A 27,792-nucleotide genomic window follows, 5' to 3' on the forward strand; every position below is an offset into this window, starting at 1 on the left:
GATACCACACTCATAAACATTTCAATACTTCTCTAAATGCATTACAGAAGAGATATCACATCCATTCCCTGATATTACACTCTTTTCAAAGTATTATGCACATACAACTCTATTAAACGTCATTATTACATGTTTTTTAACACTTCTCTAAATGTATTACAGAAGAGCTACCACATACATTCCCTGAAATAACACTCTTCTCAAAGTAGCTTACACAGAACACTAATACAATCATTGTTAATACCTGTGTTTTTAAACACTTCTCTACATGCTTTACAGAATAGCCAACATACCCCTTCGCTTAAAAAGCACTCTTCTCTTTGTAGCAAGTGGGTACCCCTCTTATAAATATCTTTATTACAAGTGTTTATAAACACTTCCTAAATGCATTACAGAAGAGCTATCATCTCCATCGCTTGATATTATGCTCTTTTCAAGGTATCATGCACATACAATTCACTTTTATAAACACCAATACATATGTTTTTAAACACTTTTCTAAATGCAGTATAGACAAGCTACCACATCCATTCCCTGAAATAACACTCTTCTCCAAGTAGCTTGTACAGAACACTCACATAACTAGTGTTAACTAAATAATCTTTAGTTATTTAAACACTTTTAAAACACTTCTCTAAATACATTACAGAATGGCAAACACATCCTTTCACTTAAAATTTGAAAAGGAACAATGTTGGAGGAGTTACACACGCCAACTTAAAAACTTACTGGAAGGCTACAATAATCAAAATATTGTCTTACTGGTATGGTAGATATATAGATAAGTTGGAAAGAATTGACAGTACAGAAGAAAACCCCTACATTTATGGTGAATTCGTTTTTTTTTTTTTTTTTTTTTGGTGAGGGAGATCAGCCCTGAGCTAACATCCATGCTAATCCTCCTCTTTTTGCTGAGGAAGACCGGCTCTGAGCTAACATCTATTGCCAATCCTCCTCCTTTTTTTTTTTTTTTTCTTCCCCAAAGCCCCAGTAGATAGTTGTACATCATAGTTGCACATCCTTCTAGTTGCTGTATGTGGGACACAGCCTCAGCATGGCCGGAGAAGCGGTGCGTAGGTGCGCGCCCGGGATCCGAACTTGGGCCACCAGTAGCGGAGCGCGTGCACTTAACCACTAAGCCATGGGGCCGGCCCATGAATTCGTTTTTGACAAAGGTGCCGAGGCAATTAAATGTGGGGGAAAGGATGGTCTTTTCAACAAATGGTGCTGGGACAACTGAATATCCATTTACAAAAAGATGAATTTAGACACTTGCTTCACACCATTTACAAAAATCAATTCAAAATGGATCATAGATCTAAATGTAAAACCAGAAACTATAAAACTTCTAGAAGAAAACAGGATAAAATCTTTATGATCTTGGTTTAGGCAAAGATTTCTGAGACACAACACCAAAAGCATGATCTATATAAGCAGACACTGATAAATCAGAATTCATTAAAATTTAAAACTTCTGCTCTTCAAAAGACTGTATTAAAAGAATAAAAAGACAAACCACAGACTGGAAGAAAATTTTTGCAAAGTATATATCTGAGAAAGGACTTGTATCCAGAAGATATAAAGAACCCTTAAAACTCAGTGATAAGAAAATGAACAATCCCTAAAAAATGTGCCAAAGATTTGACCAGATGCTTCACTGAAGAAGAAAAGTGGGTGGTAAATAAGCACATAGAAAGATGCTCAACATCATTAGTCATCAGGGCAATGCAATTAAAACCACAATGAGATACCACTACACACCTATTAGAACGGCTAAAATTAAAAAGGCTGACCATAACAAGTACTGGTGGGGATGTGAAGGCAGTGGAACTCTCATACATTGCTGGTGGGAATGGCAAACGGTACGACCACTGTGGAAAACACTTTGGCAGTTTCTTAAAAAGTGAAACATATACCTACCATATGACCCAGCTGTTCCACTCCTTGGTATTTACCCAAGAGAAAACAAGGTATATGTCCCCATCAGGACTGTGCATGAATGTGCACAGTAATAACCCACACTGGAGAATATCCCAGAACTGCAAACAACCCAAATATTGATCAACAAGTGAATTTATAAACAAATTGTATACACAGACTCAATGGAATACTAACCAGCAATAAAAATGAATGAACTGTTGAAACAGAAGAACGTGGATGAATTTCAAAATAACAATGCTGACTGAAAGAATCAGACAAAAAAGAGTACTTACTGTGGGATTCCATTTATATAAGTTTCCAGAAAATGCAAACTAATCTATAGTGACAAAAAGCAAGGCAGTGGTTGCCTGAAGACATGGGTGAAGGTGGGGGTGGGGAAGGGAGAGATTACAAAGGGGCACAAGGATGTTTTTGGGGGTGATGGATATGTTCACTATCTTGATTGTGGTGATGGTTTCACAGTCAAATACACAAGTCAAAACCTATCAAATTGTTTGTGATATATGAAGTTTATTGTATGTCACTTATACCTCAATGAAGCTGTTAAAGAATGGAGTTGAGGTTCCTATTCTTGGTAAGATACTGTAAGCATACTCCACTGAACGCAGCTGTAAAAACCGGACAGAATGCATAGGGCAGCAATTTGAAGATTTTGATAAATTAATAGCAGCAGGCAGACTGGAGAAGCAGACCAAAATTTGAAGTACTACCCAACAGGTAGTAAATTTATCATTTCTTCCTCTTGGTCCTCTGGACATGGGGCAGTGGCATGAAATATGCGGCAGAATAGGATTACTAAGGCTTGAGGTTTCTGGCTAGAAGACCAAAAAAAGAGAACACCAAAGAACCAGAAATTAACTAGGGAGACCACAAAGAGGGAGGAGACTGGGAAAACGATACTGTAGAGTTGTTTATAAACCACTGGGCTCAGCTCCCAGTTGCACATGTGTAGATATCATCCTAAGGGGCATACCAAAGACTTTGAGAACTGAACTAACAGACTATGACTCAATTCCAGACTGACCACTGGGTGGCCATCATTTGAGAATACCTGAATAGCACAGCAAAGGCTTTGAAAACTGAGCATACATTGGAACCACAGCTCATGGAAGGCAGGACACAACTTGCAGCCTGAACCTAACCAGGTTGATTGCCTACTAAAACAAAAATATCAACATTTTAACAGGATTTCTATACAAGATGCAGACTCTCAAAACACAATATTCAAAATGTCCAGGATACAATCCAAAATTACTAGACACATGAAAAAGCAGGAAAATCTCAAATCACATGGGAAAAAACAATCAAAAGACACCAATGACAAGATGATATAGATGTTGGCATTATCTAATAAAGACTTTAAAACAGCTATTATAAAAATGCCCTAACATATTTATTTTGTATATATATTACTGAGACATGAGTTGAATCAATTGAATCAATTATTGTCTCACAGTTCTTAAGTAAATCATAACCTGTTAATGCTTCATTAAAATGTCAAAATATGGGAAAGAAGCAGGTGAATCAAAAAACAAAAACTTTTTACATTTTCCTAATATCAGAAATAACCATGAAACAGAACACAAAGGTAGATGGTAATGAGCTTCAGTAAACGCATTATAGCAATAACTTTCTCTTGGGAGGGTGTGTGTGTAAGAAACTAACTTTCTAGAAATGTTGAAAAACAGTTATAATCTGATTTTTAAAAATATTAATCAAGTGTATTTTGTATGCTTGAAACGAAAAAAATGTAATTCAAGCTCTAGCCATTTTATGGCACCATCATGTAACCCACATAGTATCTGGTTAAATTGTACAGCTGAATTCAAGTTTTACACGTGACAAAAATGAAAGCAGAAAAGTTTTACATGAAAACAGAGGTGAATATTTAAATAATCCTGGAGCTGAGGAAAGCCTTTCTAAAACGCCACTTCAGTACAGACACTGCTCATGGCAATGTCAAAAGCTGAAACCATTTTGGAAGGCAATCTAATAACAGCTATTAAAAGTAAAAATGCAATATTCTTTGATCCAGTAATTCCATACCTGATAAACTATCAGACAAAAATACAAGTACCAATACACCAGGACATATGTGCATGATGCTTATTGCAGCTTTGCTTTTAGAGAGAAAGAACTGGACATGAAGCACATGCACCAGCAGAGGAACGTCTAGAGCAAGCAGAACATGCAATGACAAGATTGAAATGGGACTCTGTCAAATGACCTTCAGGGATTCCACGAGCTGTTGCTGAGAGAGAAAAGCAAGAGGCAGAAAAATAAAAATCTAATTCTGAAAAATAGATAATGACAAAGCTATTACATGTCTCCTTGTGTATATGTGTAGATAGGTATGGGTCTGTATAATACAGAGGAATATATGAATGTACACACTAGGCTGCTTACATGGGCACTGGGATTAAGGGTGGGGGCTGAGATATGGGTGTGGTGACAGAGTGTCTACAATAAAAACAACATATATGATGCAATCCCATTCATGTAAGTGTGTGTGTGTGTGTTTGTGTGTGCATAAAGAGATAAATTATATAAACCAATGTTACTGCAATTAAAAAAAGAGATAAGTTAGACGATGGTCATCAAAATGTTAATGATGATTATAGCAGGGCTGTGGAGTTTCAGGTGACTTTTACTTTGTTATTTATATTTTTATCTATTGTTTGAATTCTTTACAACTATCATATATTATTTGTATAATAAAAAAGCCATTTTAAGTATGGCAAACAGAATATATATTTAAAACATTGAAAGATGAGAAAAATAATTCAACATTTTACAAAGGGTTAATCTTTATCATATAAAGGGCTTTTCTATATCTATAGGAAAAAAATATACATCCTTCAGAGAAATGGGCAAATGACATGAACAGACAGTTCATAGAAGAATAATTATTTTATACAGTCAATCTCACTAACTTAATTTTTAGAGGAATGGAAATTTAAAAAACAAGTCAGGAAATAGTAACCAAAATGAAAACTCCTTGTATTGGTAAGGATGTAGAGGACCAAGCATTTCACATATTGTTTGGTGAGAATGTAAAATAATTTTTTTTTCTGGAGGACAATTTAGCAATGTAAAGCCTTAAAAATACACATATACTTTGACTCGGAAATTCCATCTCTGGCAATTTATGCTGCGGAAATCATCAGAAAAACAAACCAAAAATATATGTACAAGTATGTTTATGGTATCTCTGTATAAAATAATTAAAACTGAAAACACTCTAAATGACCATCAATAGGAACAGCTATTAAGTGGAGTATAATGCAGCTAATAAAATCATGATGTAGGCTTCCACTTAAAGGTGGTGGCTGAGCGTACACTTTATGTTCACATCTCCTCTTTCCAAAAGTTCAATTGAAATAATAGAAAAATAAATAAGTAAAACTAGAGCATCACTGAAAACCTGGGAGGAATGCTACCCACAAACCAGAGACGTTAGAAATTTCTGGAAGAGAATAAAGCATAGCAAGAGATTAATCTGGAAATGTAATAGAAAATGGGAACTTATAACTCCATACAGACAAAAGAAAGGACCTCCATAAAAAGTGAGTTTTCACATTATAATTCCTAAATAACTCCTCCATGAGAGGCAGTATCAACTAAGAGAAAGTGTGCAGTGGGCAGAGTAGGTGGAGAAAAGAACTGAAGGACAGTATAACAGCAGCACCTGCTTTCAGATGAGATATTATTAATACTAGTACTAATAATACTAGTATTAGTATTAGTCAGCTGGATAAAGACCACAGAAGAGCTCTCTAAAGTGGGATGTCCAAAATAAGACTTCCCTAGAGTGGGTGTGAAGCCAGAGAGAGCCTGAGATTCGAGAGCCTCGAGTCCTCAAGTGGGTCCTGCACCAAAAGGCAACAGCTCCTGCACATCCCTGTGCAAGGCCACCCAGTCTCAGCCCCTCTTTCTCCTCCTCACACAGTCACCCCCTCTTCTGCCTGGGTGCACTAGGTATACCATACCAGTACAGGGCCAGATGAACGCCTGGCAGGATGCAGTCCAGACTATTAACAGAGGGGACCCATGGAATAGACAGATGTATTATGAAGGGAAGGGAAAGAGGACTTACATTTTTTTGTTCTATAAGCTTTTACACTACTTGAATTTCTTTACCATGAACATAAGATTCATATGTATATGTATTATATAGTGCATATTTAAACCTAAAAATAGATTCAGATCAATATTTATTGATGTATATCAAGACATCTTAAATTAAATTAAAAAGCATAACATAAAACAATGTGTAGAAATGTGTTATTTTTGTAGACAAACAGTATTTTATAAATACATGTGCTTAGCAAAAAGTCTGATGTTAACCAAATTAATGTTAACCAAGATGTTAACCCCAGTTAATTCTGCATGGTGGAATAATCAGTGACTTTTATTAGTATTTTTACATTTCTTTTCTGTACTTAAGGAGCTGTTCTATAATGAGAAATTAGCAATGAGTCATCTTTAATTCAAAAACATATAGCCATTTTAAAAGTCAATTGCTTTACATGTATTTAAAGCTGCATCATAAACTCAAGGGCGTTTACAGCTTTTTTCTTGAACAACAACCCAAAAATGGAGGTGGTCATCAGAGCATCAGATACTTAAACATATTTCTGGAAATCAGAAGCCAACTGTCCAGTACAAATCTGAAAACAAAGACAGGGGAGTGGGAAGCGGGTGTCCCTTTTGCCCTCAGCACCAGTGTGTGTGACTCTCTGGATGGGGAAGAAGCCCTCATTACCTCATGAGGGAAGGGACCATGTCTTGTTCCTTTACTGTGTTCCCAAAACATAGTATGTGCTAAATAAGTATTAGCTGAATGAATAAAGGGAAAAAAACACAATCCATCAGTATGGGGTCCTCTCTTAGACACAGAAAGTGCACAGGCAAACACACACGTAGGCAAAACTTCAACTCCAAGGCCCGGAAACCGGCATTTAACAGGAGAGCTAACTTACAGGGTGCTTGGCTGAGAGTCTTCCAGTCACAGTTCCAGTCTGATTCCAGGTAGAGGAGATGGAGCCCTTAATCAGTTAAAAAGAATCAGTTTAAGCTCTGACAATGTCATGTGAGGTCAAGAACGTGCTGGGCCCTTCAGTCTCTTCGCCAACACCACACAAAACTCACTGCTCTCCTCCAGATGTCCACAAGCCACTGGCCCTAAACTCCCAAACCCCAAAATGTCCCTGGGTGTTAGGAAACTCCTGACGTGTGATCAGGGTGGGTGAAGGAGATTTTCCCCTAACCCACGCAGAAACTGCAATAGGACATGTGGGTCTTTATGTCACTTAAAAATCTTGTGCATGGGGAGAAGGGGGCCAATGCGTCATGGGGGGGCTCCGCATGCACTCAAGGTGGGGCTGTGCATCCCAGACAGGGGCTGTCATTTGCTGTGTGGACTCAGACAAGTCACAGAACATCTCTGACTGCAGGCTCTCCATGTGTGAACTAAAACAACATCACCCTCAAATGACTAGAGAGAAGAGATGCAATAATAGATGTGAAAGCACATGGTCAGCCACAGAGCTTCCACACAGATATAAGGTTTTAAGGGATAATGTCAACTTATGCTATAAAGAGACCTGAATAATAACAAAATCATGGTTCATAATCTCAAGAATATCAGAATTTTTCATCACTGCCTAAAATTTAAAGAAATTCTACATGTATCTAAACTCATGTATAAACCATATTCCTAGTCACAATATCTTTTTTTGGTTCAGTTACCTTTTTCATGCAAGCGAGTAATCCATCTACAAAGGTTGACTTGATCTTGTGAACCTAGATTACAAAGAGAAAAATCATCATTTTCTTTAAGTGTTTAAATAGGAAAAAGCATCTGTTTCAGAGAGTGCTGGGCATGTGCCACTGATGTCACCTCAGATGACTCCAGGAGGGCCTGAAATGGCCTTATGTGGTACCCAGAATTAAATAACAATAATCTACAGAGAAAGATGTCACCCTACTCCCATTTAAATAAATTTTTTATTCTGTAATAATACTTTTTACACAAAAAGTAGCAAAGATAAATGGAGAGTTCCCAAATACCCATCATCCAGTGTTCTCTCTGGTGCCCCTTTCAGTTCTCTTTCAATCCTTTCATTACTTCAAGGAGAAAGGGCCATTTGCTACCATTAGGCTCTCTAACAGCTGTCAAGCCCCGACAAAGACAGCAGGCCATAGGGTCAGTAAATAACAGACCAATGGTGTGAGCAATGGCAAAACGTGTAAATGTGGTTCACGACCAACAGAGAACAAATGTCAGGTATATGAACAGAGAAAACATGAGGAGCTAGAAGAGGAAGGCAGGCATGTCAATAAATCAGTAAACGTTAATGTGAGATGATAAAACACTGCTGCAGAGTAATTTCGCCAGGCCTAGAAATGGGGAAAGGGAGGAGGCTCTTGTGAGAGGCTTCTAAACTTGGTACTGATGCAGGTCTAACTCACATTGAAGTCTCACAATAACGACACACCAAATATTTTCTTCCATATTTTCATTAGTCCGCTTCCATTTATGAGCCCTTTGACTCACAATGCCGAGCAGGGCTGACTGCAGACTTGAGTAAAATGATGTCAGGGTACAAGCAAGCAGTGCTACTACAAGGCCAACTTGAACAAACTAAATTCCCTTTAGAACACTGTCAGGGCTACTTCAGTGATTATGGACTTCTATGAAGAGAGATGGTAACATATGATTCTCCTTCCTCACCAACTTTCTTACAGAAAAAAAAAATTAACTTACCTGCCTGTATTCCAAAATTATCTTGGGTAATGGATGAAGGTCTTGTAGAGCATTTAACTAAAAAATGAGAATAAATATCACCAATATAATTCCTTCATTTAATTTTAACATTTCAAACACTATTTTCAGCTGGAGAAAGTCCTAATAATAAATGGTCTATACCTAGCATATTTTCCAAAATGAAGATTCACAATAAACTCAATTTATCAAGTGTCTTAATCTTAATCCCTTACAAAATCATTGTTGTCCACATGGAAGCTAAAGGCACTTCACACGAGCTTGGAAATAAGATTCCTCTTGAGATTTAAATTAGTGAAATCTAAATCCAGGGCATGTAAAATACCACGTAGGAGAATAAACTAAGAAAATGCCTACAGGTGTAACTCAATAGTTTAGGAACACCCGATATCTGAATCACAGTTATCTGGGCATAATGTTAGGGAGGGAACACTGGAATATGATTATGGGTTTTTAAATTGATTTTAAAAAGTCAAAATATAACATACATATACAACAGTAGAAGATCATAAGAACACGGTTTGTTAAATTATCACAAAGGGAACACAATTGGGTACTGCCGCCCAGATGGAACATTCCGGGTTCCCCAGCAGGTCCCTGCCCCCCCTCCAGAGGTAACCACCACTCTGACCTCTATCATCAAGGCCACTTGTCCTAGTTTTTGAACTTCGTATCAATGAGATAGGATAGGTATTCTTTGTCTGTGGGTTTTTTGTTCAACATTATGGTTTTTAGGCTCATCCACGTTGTTGTATGAAGCAATATTTCATTTACTTGTACTGCTGTATTCTATTGTTTGAATATAGGACAATTATTTATCCATTCCACCCTTGATGGGTATGTGTGTTGTTTCCACTTTAGGGCTATTATGAATAGTGCAGCTGTGAACAACCTGGTATGTAGATTTTGGTTAACATTTGTCCACAGTTCTGTTGAATACATACATAAAGAGGAGTGAAATTTCTGGGTCAACTGTAGCAGAGATAATAACAGCCAGTTCTTCAAAGTAAACACACCAGTTTATACCCCCATCAGCAACACACGCAAGTTGCAGTTGCTCCACATCTCTGCCAGTGCATGTTATCCTAGGTTTAATTTTAGCCATTCTGGTAAATGTAAAGTGATAAGTGTATTCCCCCAATGACTAATAAAGTCAGACAGTATTCATATATTTATTGACTAATTGTATATCTTCTTTCATTAAACCCCTGTTCGTGTCTACTGCCCATTTAAAAAATTGGTCTGCATGTCTTTTTCTTCTTGATTTGTAGGAATTCATTATTCTGGACAGGGTTTTCTTTAGTTAGTTATGTTTACTGGAAATACCTTCCATCCCTCTGTGGCTTACTTTTTTACTTGTTTAATGGTGTCTTTTCATAAACAGAGATTCTTAATTTTACTGTTATCCAATTTATCAATCTTTTCCTTTATGGTTGAGGCATTTTGTGTCCTGTTTAAGAATGTTTACCAACCTCAAGGTCTTGAAGATATTCTCTGATGCTATTTTCTACAATCTTTATTGTTTTACTTTTTATATTTAGATATACAATTCACTTGGAATTTATTTATTTATTTGGGTTTATAACATGTAATTTCAGGTGTACATTATTATACATCAGTTTCTGTGTAGACTACATCATGCTCACCACCCATAGTCTAGTTTTTATCTGTCACCATACATATGTGCCCTTTTACCCCTTTCACCACCCCTTCACCCTCTTCCTCTCTGGTAACCACTAATCTGTTCTCTCTATCCCTGTGTTTGTTTATCTTCCACACATGAATGAAATCATATGGTATTTGTCTTTCTCTGTCTGTTTTATTTCACTTAATACCCTCAAGGTCCACCCATGTTGTTGCAAATGGGACAACTTTGTCTTTTTTATGGTTGAGTAGTATTCCATTGTATATATATGTGGTATGTATACCACATCTTCTTTACCCATTCATCAGTTGATGGGCACTTGGGTTGCTTCCACATCTTGGCTATTGTGAATAATGCTGCAATAAACATAGGAGTGCATAAATCTCTTGGTATTGTTGATTTCATGTTCTTTGGATAAACACCCAGTAGAGGGATAGCTGGATCGTATGGTATTTCTATTTTTAATTTTTTGAGAAATCTCCATACTATTTTCCATAGTGGCTGCACCAGTTTGCATTCCCACCAGCAGTGAATGAGGGTTACCTTTTCTCCACATCCTCTCTAACATTTGTTATTTTTTGTCTTGGTAATTATAGCCATTCTAACAGGTGTAAGGTGATATCTCATTGTAGTGTTGATTTGCATTTCCCTAATAATTAGTGATGTTGAACATCTTTTCCTGTGCCTGTTGGCCATCTGTATATCTTCTTTCGAAAAATGTCTGTTCATATCCTCTGCCCATTTTTTGATCAGGTTGTTTCTTTGTTGTTGAGTTGTATCAGTTGCTTATATATTTTGGAAGTTAATCCCTTGTCAGATATATGATTTGCAAATATTCTCTCCCAGTTGGTGGGTTGTCTTTTTGTTTTGTTGATGGTTTCCTTTGCCTTGCAGAAGCTTTTTAGTCTGACGTAGTCCCATTTGGTTATTTTTTCTTTTGTTTCCCTTGCCTGAGTAGATATGGTATTTGAAAAGATGCTGCTAAGACTGATGTCAAAGAGTGTATTGCCTATATTTTCTTCTAGGAGTTTTATGGTTTCAGGTCTTACCTTCAAGTCTTTAATCCATTTTGAGCTAATTTTTGTGTATGGTATAAGATAATGGTCTACTTTCATTCATTTGAATGTGGCTGTCCAGTTTTCCCAACATCATTTATTGAAGAGACTTTCCTTTCTCCATTGTATGTTCTTGGCAACTTTGTCGAAGACTAGCTATCCATAGATGTGTGGTTTTATTTCTGGGCTTTTGATTCTATTCCATTGATCTGTGTGTCTGTTTTTGTGCCAGTACCATGCTGCTTTGATTACTATAGCTTTGTAGTACATTTTGAAGTTGGGGATTGTGATGTCTCCAGCTTTGTTGTTTTTTCTCAGGATTGCTTTGGCTATACGGAGTCTTTTGTTGTTCAATATAAATTTTAGGATTCTTTGTTCTATTTCCATGAAGAATGTCATTGGAATTCTGATTGGGATTGCATTTAATCTGTAAACTGCTTTAGGTAACATGGACATTTTAACTATGTTTATTCTTCCAATCCATGAGTGTCAAATATCTTTCCATTTCTTTATGTCTTCTTTGACTTCTTTCAATAATGTGTTATAGTTTTCAGTATACAGGTTTTTCACCTCCTTGGTTAAATTCATTCCTAGAATTTTATTCTTTTTGTTGCGAATGTAAATGGGATTGTATTCTTGACTTCTCTTTTTGCTAGTTCGTTATAGAAATGCAACTGATTTTTGTAGGTTGATTTTGTACCCTGCAACTTTGCTGTAGATGTTGATTGTGTCTAATAGTTTTCTGGTGGATTCTTTGGGGTTTTCTACATAAAGAATCATGTCATCCGCAAACAATGAGTTTTACTTCTTCCTTTCCGATGTGGATACCTTTTATTTCTTTATCTTGCCTAATTGCTCTGGCCAAAATCTCCAGTACTATGTTGAATAGAGTAGCGAGTGGGCACCCTTGTCTTGTTCCTGTTCTCAGAGGGATGGCTTTTAGTTTTTCACCATTAAGTATGATGATGGCTGTCAGTTTGTCATATACGGCCTTTATTATGTTGAGATACTTTCCTTCTATGCCCATGTTATTTAAGGTTTTTATCATAAATGGATGTTGGATCTTTCAAATGCTTTCTTTGCCTCTATTGAGATGATCATGTGATTTTTTATTCCTAATTTTGTTAATGTGGTGTATCACATTGATTGATTTGTGGGTGTTGAACTATCCCTGGATTCCTAGTACAAATCCCACTTGATCATGGTGTATGATCTTTTTAATGTACTGCTGTATTTGGTTTGCCAATATGTTGTTGGGGATTTTTGCATCTATGTTCATCAGCGATATCGGCCTGTAACTTTCCTTCTTCGTATTGTCTTTGTCTGGCTTTGGTATCAGGGTAATGCTGGCCTCATAGAATGAGTTAGGATATGTTTCGTCTTCTTCAGTTTTTCGGGATAGTTTGAGAAGGATAGGTATTAACTCTTCTTTGAATGTTTGGTAGAATTCTCCAGAGAAGCCTTCTGATGCTGGACTTTTGTTTTTTGGGAGGCTTTTTTTTTTTTTTAATCTTTTCATTTATTTATTTATTTATTTATTTGTGAGGAAGATCAGCCCTGAGCTAACATCCATGCTAATCCTCCTCTTTTTGCTGAAGAAGACCAGCTCTGAGCTAACATCTATTGCCAATCCTCTTCCTTTTTTTTTTTCTTATCCCCAAAGCCCCAGTAGATAGTTGTATGTCATAGTTGCACATCCTTCTAGTTGCTGTATGTGGGATGCGGCCTCAGCATGGCCAGACAAGCAGTGCCTCGGTGCGCGCCCGGGATCCGAACCTGGGCCACCAGTAGCGAAGCGCGCGCGTTTAACCGCTAAGCCATAGGGCCGGCCCTTTTGGGAGGGTTTTGATTGCTGTTTCCATCTCTTTACTTGTGATTGGTCTACTCAGATTCTCTGTTTCTTCTTGATTCAGTTTTGGGAGGTTGTATGAGTCTAAGAATTTATCCATTTCTTCTAGGTTATCCAATTAGTTGGCATATAGTTTTTCACAGTATTCTCTTATAATCCTTTGTATTTCTGTGGTATCTGTTGTGATTTCTCCTCTTTCATTTCTAATTTTATTTATTTGTGCCTGTTCTCTTCTTTTCTTAGTGAGTCTGGTTAAGGGTTTGTCAATTTTATCTTCTCAAAGAAGCAGCTCTTAGTTTCATTGATCCTTCTATTGTTTTTTTAGTCTCTATTTCATTTATTTCTCCTCTAATTTTTATTATTTCCCTCCCTCTGCTGACCTTGGGCTTTGTTTGTTCTTTTTCTAGTTCTAGGTATAGTTTAAGATTATTTATTTGAGATTTTTCTTATTTATTGAGGCAGACCTTCATTGCTATAAATTTCCCTCTTAGCACCACTTTTGCTGCATCCCATAAGAGAAGGTATGTTGTGTTTTCATTTTCTTTTGTCTCCAGGTATTTGTTAATTTCCCCTTTGATTTCTTCATTGATCCAGTGGTTGTTAAGTAGCATGGTGTTTCATTTCCACATATTTGTGCCTTTCCCAGCTTTTTGCTTATAGTTGATTTCTAGTTTCATAGCATTGTGGTTGGAAAAGATGCTTGATATGATTTCAATCTCCTTCAATTTATTGAAGCTTGCCCTGTTTCCCAATATATGGTCTATCTCTGAGAATGTTCCATGTGCACTTGAGAAGAATGTGTATTCTGCTGGTTTTGGATGGTTTCTATATATCTATTAAGTCCATCAGGCCTAGTGTTTCATTTAAGGCCACTGTTTCCTTGTTGACTTTCTGTCTGGATGACCTATCCATTGATGTAGGTGGGGTGCTGAGGTCCCCTACCATTATTGTGTTGCTGTTACTTTCTCCCTTTAGGTCTGTTAGTAGTTGCTTTATACACTTTGGTGCTCCCGTGTTAGGTGCATATATAGTCATAAGTGTTATTTCGTCTTGGTGGAATGTCTCTTTTATCATTATATACTGCCCCTCTTTGTCTCTCATTGTCTTTTTTATCTTGAAGTCTGCTTTGTCTGATATAAGTATGGCAACACCTGCTTTCTTTCGCTGCCATTTGCTCAGAGTATCAACTTTCAACCCTTCACTCTGAGCCTATGTTTGTCTTTAGAGCTGAGATGTGTTTCCTGGAGGCAGCATATTGTTGCATCTTGTTTTTTAATCCATCCAGCCACTCTGTGTCTTGTGATTGGAGAATTTAATCCATTTACATCTAGAGTGATTATTGATATATGAGGGCTTAATACTGCCATTTTATCTCTTGTTTTCCAGGTGTTCTATATTTTTATTGTTTCTTTTCTCTTGTATTTCTGACTGCCATTTCAGTTTGGTGGTTTTCTTCATGGTTTCTCTTTATTTATGATTTGTGGCTCTGCTTTGATTTTCTGTCTAGTAGTTACCATGAGGTTTGTATAAGAGATCTCATAGATGAGACAGTCCATTTTCTGATAGCCTTTTACCTCCATTAGCCTAAGCAGGTTCCATCCCTTTCCTCTTCCCCTTCTGAGTTATTATTGTCACAAATTATTATTATTTTTTTGTCTTGTGAGTTTGTGACTAAATTGAAGGGCCTAGAATTATTTTGGATGCTTTCCTTCCCTTTATCTTTTACCTTATAATTAAGTTTTTGCTAACCTGTTCTGATAGAGAACTGCAATTTTCTGATTTTGTTTATTTATCCCCTTGCTTAAAGCTTTGTAAACCTTTGCCTTTTTGTTACAGATAAGAGGGCTTCCTTCATCATTTCTTGAAGGGGAGGTCTAGTGGCAATGAACTCCCTCAGCTTTTGTTTACCTGGGAAAGCTTTAATTTCTCCATCATATCTGAAGGATAGTTTCGCTGGATAGAGTAATCTTGGCTGAAAGTTTTTGTCTTTCAGTATTTTGAATATATCATTACATTCTTTCCTAGCCTGTAAAGTTTCTGACAAAAAATCCGCTGAAAGCCTGATAGGGGTTCCTCTGTAGGTTATTTTCTTCTGCCTTGCTGCCCTTAATATTTTTTCTTCGTCATTGACTTTTCCCAGTTTTAATATTATATGCCTTGGAGAAGGTCTTTTTGCATTGATGTAAGTTCTATTGACTTCATGTACTTGTGAGTTCAGTTCCTTCCCCAAGTTTGGGTAGTTCTCAGTTATTATTTCTTTGAACAAACTCTCTGCTCCTTTCTCCCTCACTTCTCCATCTGGAATACCTATAATCTTTGTATTGCATTTCCTAATTGAGTTGGATATTTCTCAAAGAACTTCTTCATTTTCCAAAAATCTTAGTTCTCTCTCCTCCTCTACCTGAAGCATGTCTATATTTCTATCTTCTAAGTCACTAATTCTTTCCTCCATAACGTCAGCTCTATTTTTTAAGGATTCTAGATTATTTTTTATCTCATTGTGTTCTTCCTATCCAGAATTTGTTTGGTTTTTTTTTTAGAGTTTCAATCTCTTTGGTGAAGTATTCTTTCTGCTCATTAATTTTATTCCTGAGTTCACTGAACTGTCTTTCTGAGTTTTCTTGTAACTCACTGAGTTTATTTATGACAACTATGTTGAATTGTCTGTCATTTAGATTGTAAATTTCTGTGACTTCAGGATTGGTTTCTGGAGACTTGTCATTTTCTTCTGCTCTGAAGTGTTACTGTAGTTCTTTATAGTTTTTGATGAATTGATCCTTTGCCAGCATATTTGTGGTAGTATCAGGCAGATTCCACCTGCCACCACTGGGGAGGAGCAGGAGCTGTTTTCTGATCCTACCTCATCTGCTAGAACTTGTGTGGGTAGGGCTGCTCTGTGTTTGCATGGGCTGGCCACAGCTACTCTACAGGTTGCACTCATATGGGCAGGGCCTCTGCACTGGGCAGGTGGATCAAGCAGGCAGGGCCACTGTGCTCAGCATGGGACCAGCTGAGCTGCTGCATTAGGTGGGAGGGCTTGCCTTCATGAGGGTTGAGCCGCCACTCAGTGGGTCCCATGGGCTGCTGTGCTCCATGGGTGGGGCACCTTCTGAGCGGGTGGGGCGACTTCTCACCCGCACTGCTCTCAGTGTGCAGGTGCCTTCGCAGGGGCTGAGCCACCGCCACTTGGTGAGGAGCGTTCCCACCAGTGGGACCACCGTGGCACAGAGGGCACTCTGCAGGCAGGGCTACAACTCTGAAAGTGTTCGCCTGGGCTGGGCTGCCCCAACCTCCTCTTACAGTCAGACCAGCTGCTGTGTGAAGATCCAAGACCTGGCTCACTGCCACCGGAAAGGGGGAGGGGGGCACTCACGAAGTTCCACTGCCTCCCAGGGATCCAGTCCACCCACCTTCAGATGTATGGCTATGTGGATCTCTCAGATGTCCTGTTTTACCGTGCAGGGGATCCTCTGTTGGTTAATGAATGTCCATTTAGTTGTAACTTAGAGGGGAGAGACAAAGGGAACAACTTGCTCCGCCATGATGCTGACGTCACTCCTCTGGAATTTATTTTTGTGTATGGTGTAAAATAGAGGTCAAGATGCACTGGCCCCTTATCATTTATGTTACAAGGCCTCCTTACTCACTGCTTTGCAGTGCCACTCCTCTCAGAGATCATGCACTTTATACACACATATGGAGGTCTGTTTGTGGATTCTCTATCCTGGGTCCACTGGCCTATTTGTTTATCCTTGAATTGACACTATATTGTACTGCTTAACTAATTCCTAGTAATCCCTATGCTTTACGATTACTCTTGATATCCAATAGACTAAGTCCTCCAATAGCGCTTCCCAAGATTGTACTGGCTCTTCTTACTTTTTTGCATTTCCATATAAATTTGGGAATCAGCTTGCAAATTTCTACAAAAAACTCCTGCTAGGGTTTTAATTAGAATTGTTTTGAATCTATAACTCAAATTAAGGGAGGACTGATATAATTGTAATGTAATAGTATAAACCACAGAATTGTATCACTCTCTATTTGAATAAAGAATGAGAATACAAGAGTCTTGGCCAGCCATGAAAACATAAACAGGAAAGCCAGCATTGGTGTTCTTGGAGCAGGCACTGCCCAGGGGGAGGAATACTGCCTCAGTATAATCCAGAATTGCAGTTTTCTTAGTAAAGCTATCCCTAAGGGGATGAAAGTGCATGAAAATACCTAGCCAAGAAACTGCTTAAGATCAACTAGCTCTCCGCATCCTGATACCGTACTCACAAAATAACTTTCTAACCACAGTCTCCCTGTATATCTTGACTCAAGCCGTCTGAGAATACTTGAAAAGAATTGAGTGTTTGATTTCATAAAACTTTGGATAAAGCTCTACCAGTGTTGGTTAATGATTAGAGGCACAGTGCCATACCTGCCTGCCATTCCACAAGCTTTATCAAACAGTCCCTGTGTTGGCTCCTGACACTACATTCTTCTCATCTCCTTTCTTTCTGTGGCCACTCCATAGTCTCTCGTTGGCGCCTCCTCTCTGACTTCTAAGTGTCAGTTTCTCAGAGTTCAGTTCTGTAGTTATCAATGTTGGCTGCTTATTAGAATCAGGCTCTGGTTCTGTGGATCAGTCATGAGCTTGGGCATAGGTATTTTTCCAAAGCTCCTGCCAGGGTAGAGGACCACCATCCCGGGGTGACTTTAATAAAAATTAGCTGACCACTTCCAAGTGTGTATCTCTAGCACAAGACTTCTCACAGACCCAACTGCTTGTGTGACATCTGTCTCAATGTCTTGTGAACACTTCTGTCCTAACATGTCCAAGATTGAAAGCTTGACCTCCCCCCCCCAATACACCATTCCTCTCCGTTTTCCCTGAGAAGTAGCCATCTCTCAGGTGCACAACTAAGAAAACCAAGAATTACCCTGCTTTCCTGACTTCTGTTCACACTCACATGAACTCACAGTCACAGAAGTTCCTTTCTGTTATAAAAATGTTCTGAAAATATGTCTGCTTTGCTCCATCTTCACTGTTATCACTTGGACTACTGACACATCAGCCCCCACATTACAGTGACAGCCTATTAATGAGACTTCTCCATTCTCCAACCAGCTACAGGAGTGGTCTTTTTAAAACAAAGCTAACACTTGTTAGAATGGCCAGAATCCAAACACTGACACCACATGCTGATGAGGATGTAGAGCACCAGGAACTTTTATTCATTGCTGTTGGAAATGCAAAATGGTACAGTCACATTGGAAGACAGTTTGGTGGTTTCTTACAAAACTAAACATTCTCTTGGCATACGATCCAGCAATCATGCTCTTTGGTATTTACCCAAGGGAACTGAAAACTTATGTCTACAAAAAAACCTGCACACAGATTTTTATAGCAGGTTCATTCATAATTGCCAAAACTTGGAAGCAATGAGGTGTCCCTCAGTCGATATATGGATTAATAAACTGTGGACTATCCAGATAATGGAATATTGTTCAGTACTAAAAATAAGTGAGCTATCAAGCCACAAAAAGACATGGAGGAACCTTAAATGCATTACTGCTAGGTGAAAGACTCAAATCTGAAAAGGCTACATGCTGTATGATTCCAACTATATGGCATTCTGGAAAAGGCAAAACTACGGAGACAGTAAAAAGATCAATGGGTACCAGGTCTTGGGGGTAGGGAGGGATGAATAGGCAAAACACAGAGAATTTTTAGGGAGTGAAACTACTCTGTACGATACTATAATGGTGGATACATGTCATTACACATTTGTTAGAACTCAGAGAATGTACAACACCAAGGGTGAAGCCTAATGTAAACTATGGACTTTGGGTGATGATGTGTCATGCAGGTTCACTGACTGTAACAAATGTACAACTTTTGTGGGGGATGTTGATAGTGAGGGAGGCTGTGTGGGGGGGGGGGGGATAGGGGATATATGAGACTTCTCTGTACCTTCTGTTCAATTTTGCTATGAACCTAAAACTACTCTGAAAAATAAAGTCTAATAAAACCATATCTAAGATCACAGCCATGCCCTTTTGAACCATTCCAGGCCACTTGTTTTACCTAAAGTCTAAATCCCTCCCCACGGGGAGGAGAACAGGGAAGGTGAAGGGAAGTAGAGAGAAGGAGTCTTAATTTTGAATTTAGAACCATGCACATGTGTTGCCTAATAAAAGTTAATCTTTTTTAAGTGCACAAAATAGTATGACTTGTTTAGCTAAATAAGAGAATAAGGCTAATATGATTTATGTCGACCATGTCTTTGTGAAAAAAATTAAGGTCACTGTCTTAATTCTGTCTACAAGAAAGCACATCAACACCAAAAGAGATTACATTCCCTTTCTTATGTTGTTGGTTGTCTGCAAGCACGAAGGAGCCAACAAAGCGAAGGGCAACACTGCCAGCTGGTGCCAGGACACAGAATAAATCAGCCCAAGACCCCCAGCTCAGGTGCAGTTTTCCCAGGTACTGCCATTGCTGGAACTTTAGGACATACTGCCCACATCTGTCATACGGGTGCTGAAATCCATGCTGGAGTCTCTCCAGCAAGATGGGTCCTGCTTCCTGCTGTCCCAGTACTCCGTGAACAAACAAGAGACATTTAGTTCAGCCCCGCCACGTGCTAGCTCTAGGCCATTTGGTTCTGTGGATGCAGTGAACAAGTCAGATGAGGTCTTAGATCTGTGTAACCTACATCCTAGTGGAATAAGCAAACAAGTGAGATAACTTTAGGTAATGGTGAGTTGTATGGAGAAAACAAATCAAGGTGAAGAAATAGGTAGTGACCGGGGGCCTTGCTGTCATCTGTGTGACCAGAGGAAGTCTTTCTGAAAGCAATACTTAAGCTGACAATCAGAAGCCAGCCATGCAAAATCTGTGGGAAGAGTCTCCAGACAGAGGAAAGAGCCTGTGCAGAAACTCATGGGGTAGACAGTGTGCTCAGTGGGGTGCAGGGAGTAAGGAGGAGAGAAGTGACATGAGGCCAGAGAAGGGGCAGGGCAGACCCACGGGCCAGGGAGGACACACTCCAGAGCTTGGGTTTTATTCTGAGTGTCATAGGAAGCCATTGGAAGTTTAGGTCAGGGTAGTAACATGACTTTTCTCATGTTTTAAAAGATCCTTCTGCCTGGATGTGATGAATAACCAGCAAGGGTTAAGAGTAGAAGCAGAGAGACTGCTTAGGAGGCTTTAAGGAATCTAAGTGGGAGAAGACTAATGGGTGACAGTGATGGAGGGAAGCAGACAAACTCAAGACATATTTTTGGAGGTAGAGATCCTAAGACTTGCTGTGGGGTGAGTCTGAAAGAAAATCTTGTAGGTTTCTGGATGAAGTAGCTAATAATAATAGCCAATTCTTATTGGTTTTTGAGAGCTCATATGTCAGGCATGGTCCTAAATACTGTTTTACACACACACACACACACACACACACACACACACACTCTCTCTCTCTCCACACACAAACACACACACACACATGTTGAATCCTCACAAGATTCCAGTAGGGAAAGTACTATTTTTTATCATTCTTTTACAGATCAGGAAACTGAGGCACAGAGCAGTCAAGTAACATGGCCCAAGCTGTGCAGGTAGGCATGGTGGCTGACCCCACTGCCCTTGCTCCACCCACTGCTGGCTCCCAAGGACACAGGAGGACAGGCCACTTACTAAGATAGGGAAGACTTGGGAAGAAGGTGGATTCAAGTCCCTTCAGTGGAACTTCACTCCACAGGAGCCCGTGATTCACTAGATAACTGCCATCTGAGCCTCCTGAGGGCCAGGTGTGGGGACAGTCAATAAGCGAGGGGCTCCTCGAGGGCTGAGACAAGCAGAAAGTGTAGTGCTAGAGGGGCAATATGCATAGAGAAGGAGTCTAGAAGGAAATTTTCCTCTGTTGCAAAATCAAATGCTGAACAGGAACAGAACGTACAAATTTTAGCCTGGTTCTCACCATAATAACATGAATCCACTTATTACTCACCTGCACTCTGCATGCTTTCAGTAATATTACTTATTGGCTTCTAAATATCTATTTATACTCTGCAACTCTAATAAAGTAGAATCTCGCTACTCCCTGGCTTTTTTATTTATTTATTTATTTGTGAGGAAGATCAGCCCTGAGCTAACATCTGATGCCAATCCTCCTCTTTTTGCTGAGTAAGATTGGCCCTGGGCTAATATCTGTGCCCATCTTGCTCTACTTTATATGGGATACTGCCACACCATGGCTTGACAAGCGGTGCATCGGTGCGCACCCGGGATCCTAACCTGCGAACCCTTGGGCCGCAGAAGCAGAGCACGCACACTTAACCGCTTGTGCCACTGGGCCAGCCCCTGCTCCCTGTCTTTTAAAAAATGTATTCCTCGGGGGCTGGCCTGGTGGCATAGTGGTTAAGTTCGTGCACTCTGCTTTGGTGGGCTGGGGTTTGCAGGTTTGAATCCTAGGCGTGGACCTATGCACCACTCATCAAGCCATGCGTGGCGGCATCCCACATGTGTAAAAAAAAAAATAGAGCAACATGGGCACAGATGTTAGCTCAGGGCTAATCTTCCTCAGCAAAGAAAAAACGAGGAGGATTGGCAACAGATGTTAGCTCAGAGCTAATCTTTCTCACACACACAGAAAAATGTATTCTTCTCAAGAGAAGAGCAGCTACAATTTTCTAAAACAAATTTGGGCAAAGGAGAAGGCTGACAACCTTTCCCATTTTCAGTCTCTTGCAGGGGCATGAAACAAAGAGGTTATGACTGGATTGTCAAGAATCTGGATTTCAGAACAAAATTCCACCAAATTGTCCTTTGCAGGAAATCAAGCCAATTGATTGCTTCTGGAAAACTATACTGTCTGTCTCTTTCTCCTTGGTTCATAAGGAGGAGGGCAACCTTGGGGTGGGAGCACCTCTTCTGCCATAAGGAGGAAATGATCAAATTGAACTGCTCCATGGCGGTCGCTGAAGGCATGTCCCACTGCTGGAAACCAGGCCAGTCTGAGAGCTGACTCAGATGTGGTGCAGTTACATTATCATTTCAAAAAAAGAGGATGATTTTCAAACCTTACCATGGCTTCTGACGTGGATAGGTGTCCCTGCAGCCCCGTTTTGGGAAGAGTCTCCCTTGGACTCAGCAGATGCAGCTTTAGCTTGCCAAAGAGGATCTTCAACAAAAGCAATTATGTGTGATGAGAGAGTCTTAGATTTGAGAGAAATTGAACATCACTATAACAGAGTTAAAGCAACCAGCCACAGAAGACATACACAATTACACATTACAAAATGCTTAAATTCTGATTTAGTACTTTTCTTGGATTTAAAGGCTTTGCAGTAATGAATCTTAATGTGAGAGAACATCGACAACTTAAATAGTTTTCAGATAATCAACAAAAAATAATATTTATAAATTTAGAATAAATCTCCCTTTAACTCCTGAATAAGAAGAATATTTTATAAAAGAACAAAATTTAGCTTTACCTCTCGAAGCTGATTATTACTTGTTATAAGAAACTGTTCTCCTGCAACAAAATGGGCTTCTTGCTCCAATTCCTTGAGACGAGACTGTGAATGTGATAAACACAATTTATCTCATTAATAGTTTTCACAATTTAAGATTATTTAATTTGTTCATCAAACAATTTCCAACAAAAGCTCTTATAAGAATAAAAAATAATCTACAATTTACCAAAATAGACATTAAAAAAATACATATTTTGACTCCTGGTGAAATACTCAGGCTCATAGAATCACTATCCTCCAAACCTAAGGAAGCAAGCTGAAAGAAGCAAAGATAGTAAATAATACACCGAAATGAAGGAAGGAAAGAATGAATTCTCCAGCAATATTACGACTAGAAAAAGGACCCAGCATCAAACCATAAACTTCCAAACATCTAAAGTATTCCAAGGCAGAAGAGTCAGGACCAAACTGCATGGTGACCATAGTGACGACCATGTGAGAGCCTTCCCTCCAGAGAGAGCAGCTACAGGAGAAACAAGTGACAACATTCTGAACAACTACACCAACCCAAACTGGGACACAGCCCAGGATGAGAGGTGGTGAGTGTCAACTTAAAAAGAAAAGCAGCAAACACGTTTATACGGGAATAGCCAAAAGAGTTGCAGTTCCAGATGTGCAAGCTATGGCAAACCACAAGCAAACCTGGAGAACAAAGGAGAGGAGATGCTTTTATGGAGAAAAGGTGGAGTAGGAAGGGGCTGTTCTAAATGAAAGTCCACTGGGGGAACGTAACAGTTCAGAGTGGCAACGGTTTCTCATTAGCTGGGCTGTTGCCAGGTGGGGAGAGAAATCTTCCTTCCTCCTGATCAGCAGTAAAATAGTAAACACCTTCCTGTCTGAGATGCAAGCATACTTCTCTTCCTATTTGGAGTAACTGACCACGTATGATAGGGTGTAAGGGCGCCCCCTCCAGGCCTTCCTGACCCCTATGTAGTTAAAGTTTCTCTTTTTCCTTTCACAAGGGCATAGATGGTCCAGGTGAAAAAAATAAAACATACCTTATGAAACAGCTGATAAAAACAGTGCTGAGCAGAGCACTAGGACATGCTGAACTAATAAACCTCTTCCCACCCTCCCCACCCCACCCCCAATTTTGGTCAGAGAAGAAAAGTAAAAGAAGGCCAGTACTTAAAAAAAATTATAAAAGAAAAGAGAGATCAGAGTTTAAACCAACCAACTCTGGTGAAATATCATCTGCATTCTACTCTTTATCAGACGAGAACCACTTTTAGGCTGAAATTCTGAAAGAAGTTTACAAATAGGGTCCAGAGAAATTAGGAGTGGGACAAGTATAATACAAAAAAATAGTATCTAGGCAAAAAAAAAACCCCTAGAAACAATTTCCTCACTTAAAGTATGCCAAAACTCTGTAGTCAAAGAAACAAATGATAAAGAGAAAAACAAAAGAACAAAGCATTAAAAGACAGATAATGGATCCCTTCAGGATAAGTCATACCTTAGGAAACAAAAAATTTAGTAACAAATTGTTTGATCTCAAAGAATTAAGAGAGAACATGAGCTTCCAGTTAAAATGGTACAATTAATTCATGCATTAATGCATTCCTTGTGTTTAAGCACACAGCAGCAATGGACAAGTATAAACAGACAAAAACAAAAAGACAGTTTGAGAAAAAACCCACAAAACATAAACATCTCTTTGGAGCAGAAATAGATGAGAACTACAAAGCAGCGGCAGAGCTGAGGCCAAAGTCCAGCTGGGCGTTGGGGCCAGCAGCCACCCTGGAGCTCCGGTCATGCTGTGAAACAGGGACTGAAAGTGCTCCATTCATGAGAGGAAGCCGGGGCCAGGTTGCATCAGTTACCTACTGCCTCATAACAAACCACACCCAAACAACCACTGTTTTGTTTCTTCACATTTTGGCATGATTGGCAATTTAGGTAGGGCTCAGCTAGGTTGATTGTGCTGGCCTTGTGGCATCATGGGTAGAGGTTTGCACATCTTTCATTAGATTTATTTCAAATATTTAGCTCATTTAAAAATTGTGTTAACTGGCTTTTTCTTATAGATAGGAATTCTCTATAGAGTCTACATATGAGTCCTTTGTCATTGAAAATACAATCAAAATCCCAGTAAGGTTTCTTTTTTAAGTATATCACACAATTTTACATGGAAATGAAAAGAACCTAGAATAGCTAATACTATATGGAAGAAGAACAAAGATGGAGAATTTATACTATAGGATATCAAGACATTCTATAAAGCTACCATAACTAAGCCAGCGAAGTATTAGCATAAGGCTAGTCAAATAAACGAATGAAACAGAGTAGAGTCCAGAAAAATATCTACACATATACAGTGACCTGATTTATGACAAAGACACTACTGTAATTCAGTGGGGAAACAATGGCACTTTTAATAAATGATGCTGAAATAAATGGAAATCCATTTGAGGAAAAAATATTAACTGTACTTCATACCACATAGAAAAATTAACTTGAAATGGATGACAGGCTTAAAACAATACAGTTTATAGAAGAAAACACAGGGGAATATCTTTACTAGAGGGCAGAAAAAGAGTTCTTAGCACAAAAAAATTCTTAAACATTTAAAAAATGGTTCGTTCACTGGACTTCATTAAAATGAAGAGATTCTGTTCAACAAAAGACACTACTATTAAGAGAGTGAAAAGACAAGCGAAAATACAAACTGGGCCAGATAGTAAATATTCTAGGCTCTATGGGCCACATATGGTCTCTGTTACATATTCTTCTCTATTTTTGTTTATTTGTTTTTAAAAAATTGTAACAACCATTCTCTACTTGCAGGCCATACAAAAATAGGCCACAGAATAGATTTGGCCCACAGACCGTTGTTTGCCAAACCCTGGACTGGGAGAAAGTATATTTTCAATATATATTATAAAGGATTGACATACAGAAGATATAAAGAACTCCTACAAATCAATAAAGAAGTTAGTTAACCTAAATTTTAAAATGGGAGAAGTCTTTGAAAAACTGAATCACAAAAGAGTATATCCAAAATACCATCACACATATGAAAGGTGCTCAATATTATACTCATCAGAGAAATACAAATTAAATCCACAAGATAAAACTACAGACTTACCAGAGTGGCTAAAGTGAAAAGACTGACAGTACCATGTGGGTAAGGATGTAGCAAATGGGACCAGAAAATGTTACAACCAATTTGAAGAGTTATTTGGAAGTACCTACTACAATGTGTAGTAATGTGTAATGTATGCACACCTCGTGACCCAGCAATTCCACTTCTGGATATAAAACCAAGAGAAAGGAGCATTCACATCCACCACAGGTTATGCACATAAATATTCACAGTGCCCATCAATGGAAGAGGGTGTAAAAAAATTATGGCACATTCTTACAAGGGGTGCTACATAGCAATTTTTATTAGAATGCACTTCTGTTACACTCAACCAAATTGGTGAATCCCACAGACAGAATGTGAGCAAAAAGAGCCAGAACCAAAGAGCCCACACTGTGTGGCTCCATTTACATGAAGCTCAAAATCGCTGGGGACAGAATCAGATCAACAGCTATCTCTGGGGGTATAGACCGGGAGGGGACAAGAAAGAGATTTCCGGGTGCTGGAAATATTCTATATCTTGATCTGGGTGGAGGTTAAATGGGTGTATACATATGCAAAAATATATCAACAGCAAGAATTGTACCAAGGAGATTCTGGCAAGATGGGGGAGTAGAAAGCACCTGTGAGGTGAGAATCTGTCTCCCCACCCAGACAACAACTGCACTGGCAGAATCTGTCTGATGTAACTATTTTAGAACTCTGGAGTCTATTGAAGGCTTGCAACTTCCAGGGGAAGTCTTGGACAATAAAAGTGGTTAATTTTTCAATTTCAGCTCTTAGCATAGTAGCAGCTACCCATCCCTTCCCCCAACCATGCAGTGGGAAGCTGTGCGCGTGTTCCTGGAGCAGCTTGCACACAGCTTGCGGGAACCAAGGTGGGCAAAGAGGACCCTGTCCTCCAAATATCAGGGGTCTGTGCTCTGATGGCTGCTTCTGATCACAGAGGTGCAGACAAAGAGCCATTCTTGTTGTACTGCCCCCATTGTTGCAAGACCGTTCTGCTCCAATGAAGTGACTTCCAGGGGATTTAAAGGGTCAGTGCCATTTTTCCTTCTCCTTAATTTTTGCTTTTTCTCCTCTTGGGAGCCAGATATTAAAGACAAGGACATTCAAAAGCAACTGTATCTATGGGGGGAAATAGAAAGTGACTGTGCATGCCCAGAGAAAGGCTCAGAAAAAAACCAAGAACACCTTAAGGTTACACCTCAGGCTGAACCTCAAAACAGAGACAACCTACAACAAGCAAAAACCCAACCAACCAACCAAACAAAGAAACAATAACATAAAATGAGCAAACCCTGGGGAAAGGGAAGAATCTGATTCCAGAGTTACCACATTATTAGATTCAAATGTCCATGTTTAACAACAACAAAAAAAATCACAAGGCATACAAAGAAACAGGAAACATAGACCATTCAAAGGGAAAAAAAATCAACAGAAACTGTCCCTGAAAAAAAAGACCTGATGGCAGATCCACTAGACAAAGACTTTAAAACAACTGTCTTAAAGATGCTCAAAGAACTAAAGGAAGATGTGGGAAAAGTCAAGAAAATGATCTGTGAACAAAAGAGAAATACCAATAAAGAGACAGAAAATGTAAAAAGAAACCAAAAAGAAATTCTGGAGCTGAAAAGTATTGAAAAATTTTAATGAAATCTAAAATTCACTAGAGGGATTCAAAGGCAGATTTGAGTAGACAGAAGAAAGAATCAGTGAACTTGAAGACAGGATGATGGAAATTATTGAGGCTGAGGAACACAAAGAAAAATGATTGAAGAAAAGTGAACAGAACTTAAGGGATCTGTGGGACACCATTAAGTGGACCAACATATGCACTGTAGGAATCCTAGAAGGGGAAGAGAGAGAGAAAGGGGCAGCAAGAATATATGAAGATATAATGACTGA

At 38.9% G+C, this 27,792-nt stretch overlaps 1 protein-coding gene across 1 annotated transcript in view; it reads right to left on the minus strand.

The window, feature by feature from the left end:
• The window catches only part of POLN (DNA polymerase nu), a 188,540-nt gene that overhangs the window by 109,449 nt on the left and 51,299 nt on the right, over positions 1 to 27,792 (minus strand). Inside the window, 5 exon segments of the mRNA XM_014788829.2 lie at positions 6,924 to 6,989; positions 7,693 to 7,746; positions 8,711 to 8,767; positions 22,349 to 22,444; positions 22,758 to 22,841. Coding sequence (XP_014644315.2) covers positions 6,924 to 6,989; positions 7,693 to 7,746; positions 8,711 to 8,767; positions 22,349 to 22,444; positions 22,758 to 22,841 — 357 coding nt within the window.

The sequence above is a fragment of the Ceratotherium simum genome, chromosome 8 (genome assembly GCF_057802395.1).
Source record: "Ceratotherium simum simum isolate JZ-2026a chromosome 8, ASM5780239v1, whole genome shotgun sequence".
NCBI lineage: Eukaryota > Metazoa > Chordata > Mammalia > Perissodactyla > Rhinocerotidae > Ceratotherium > Ceratotherium simum.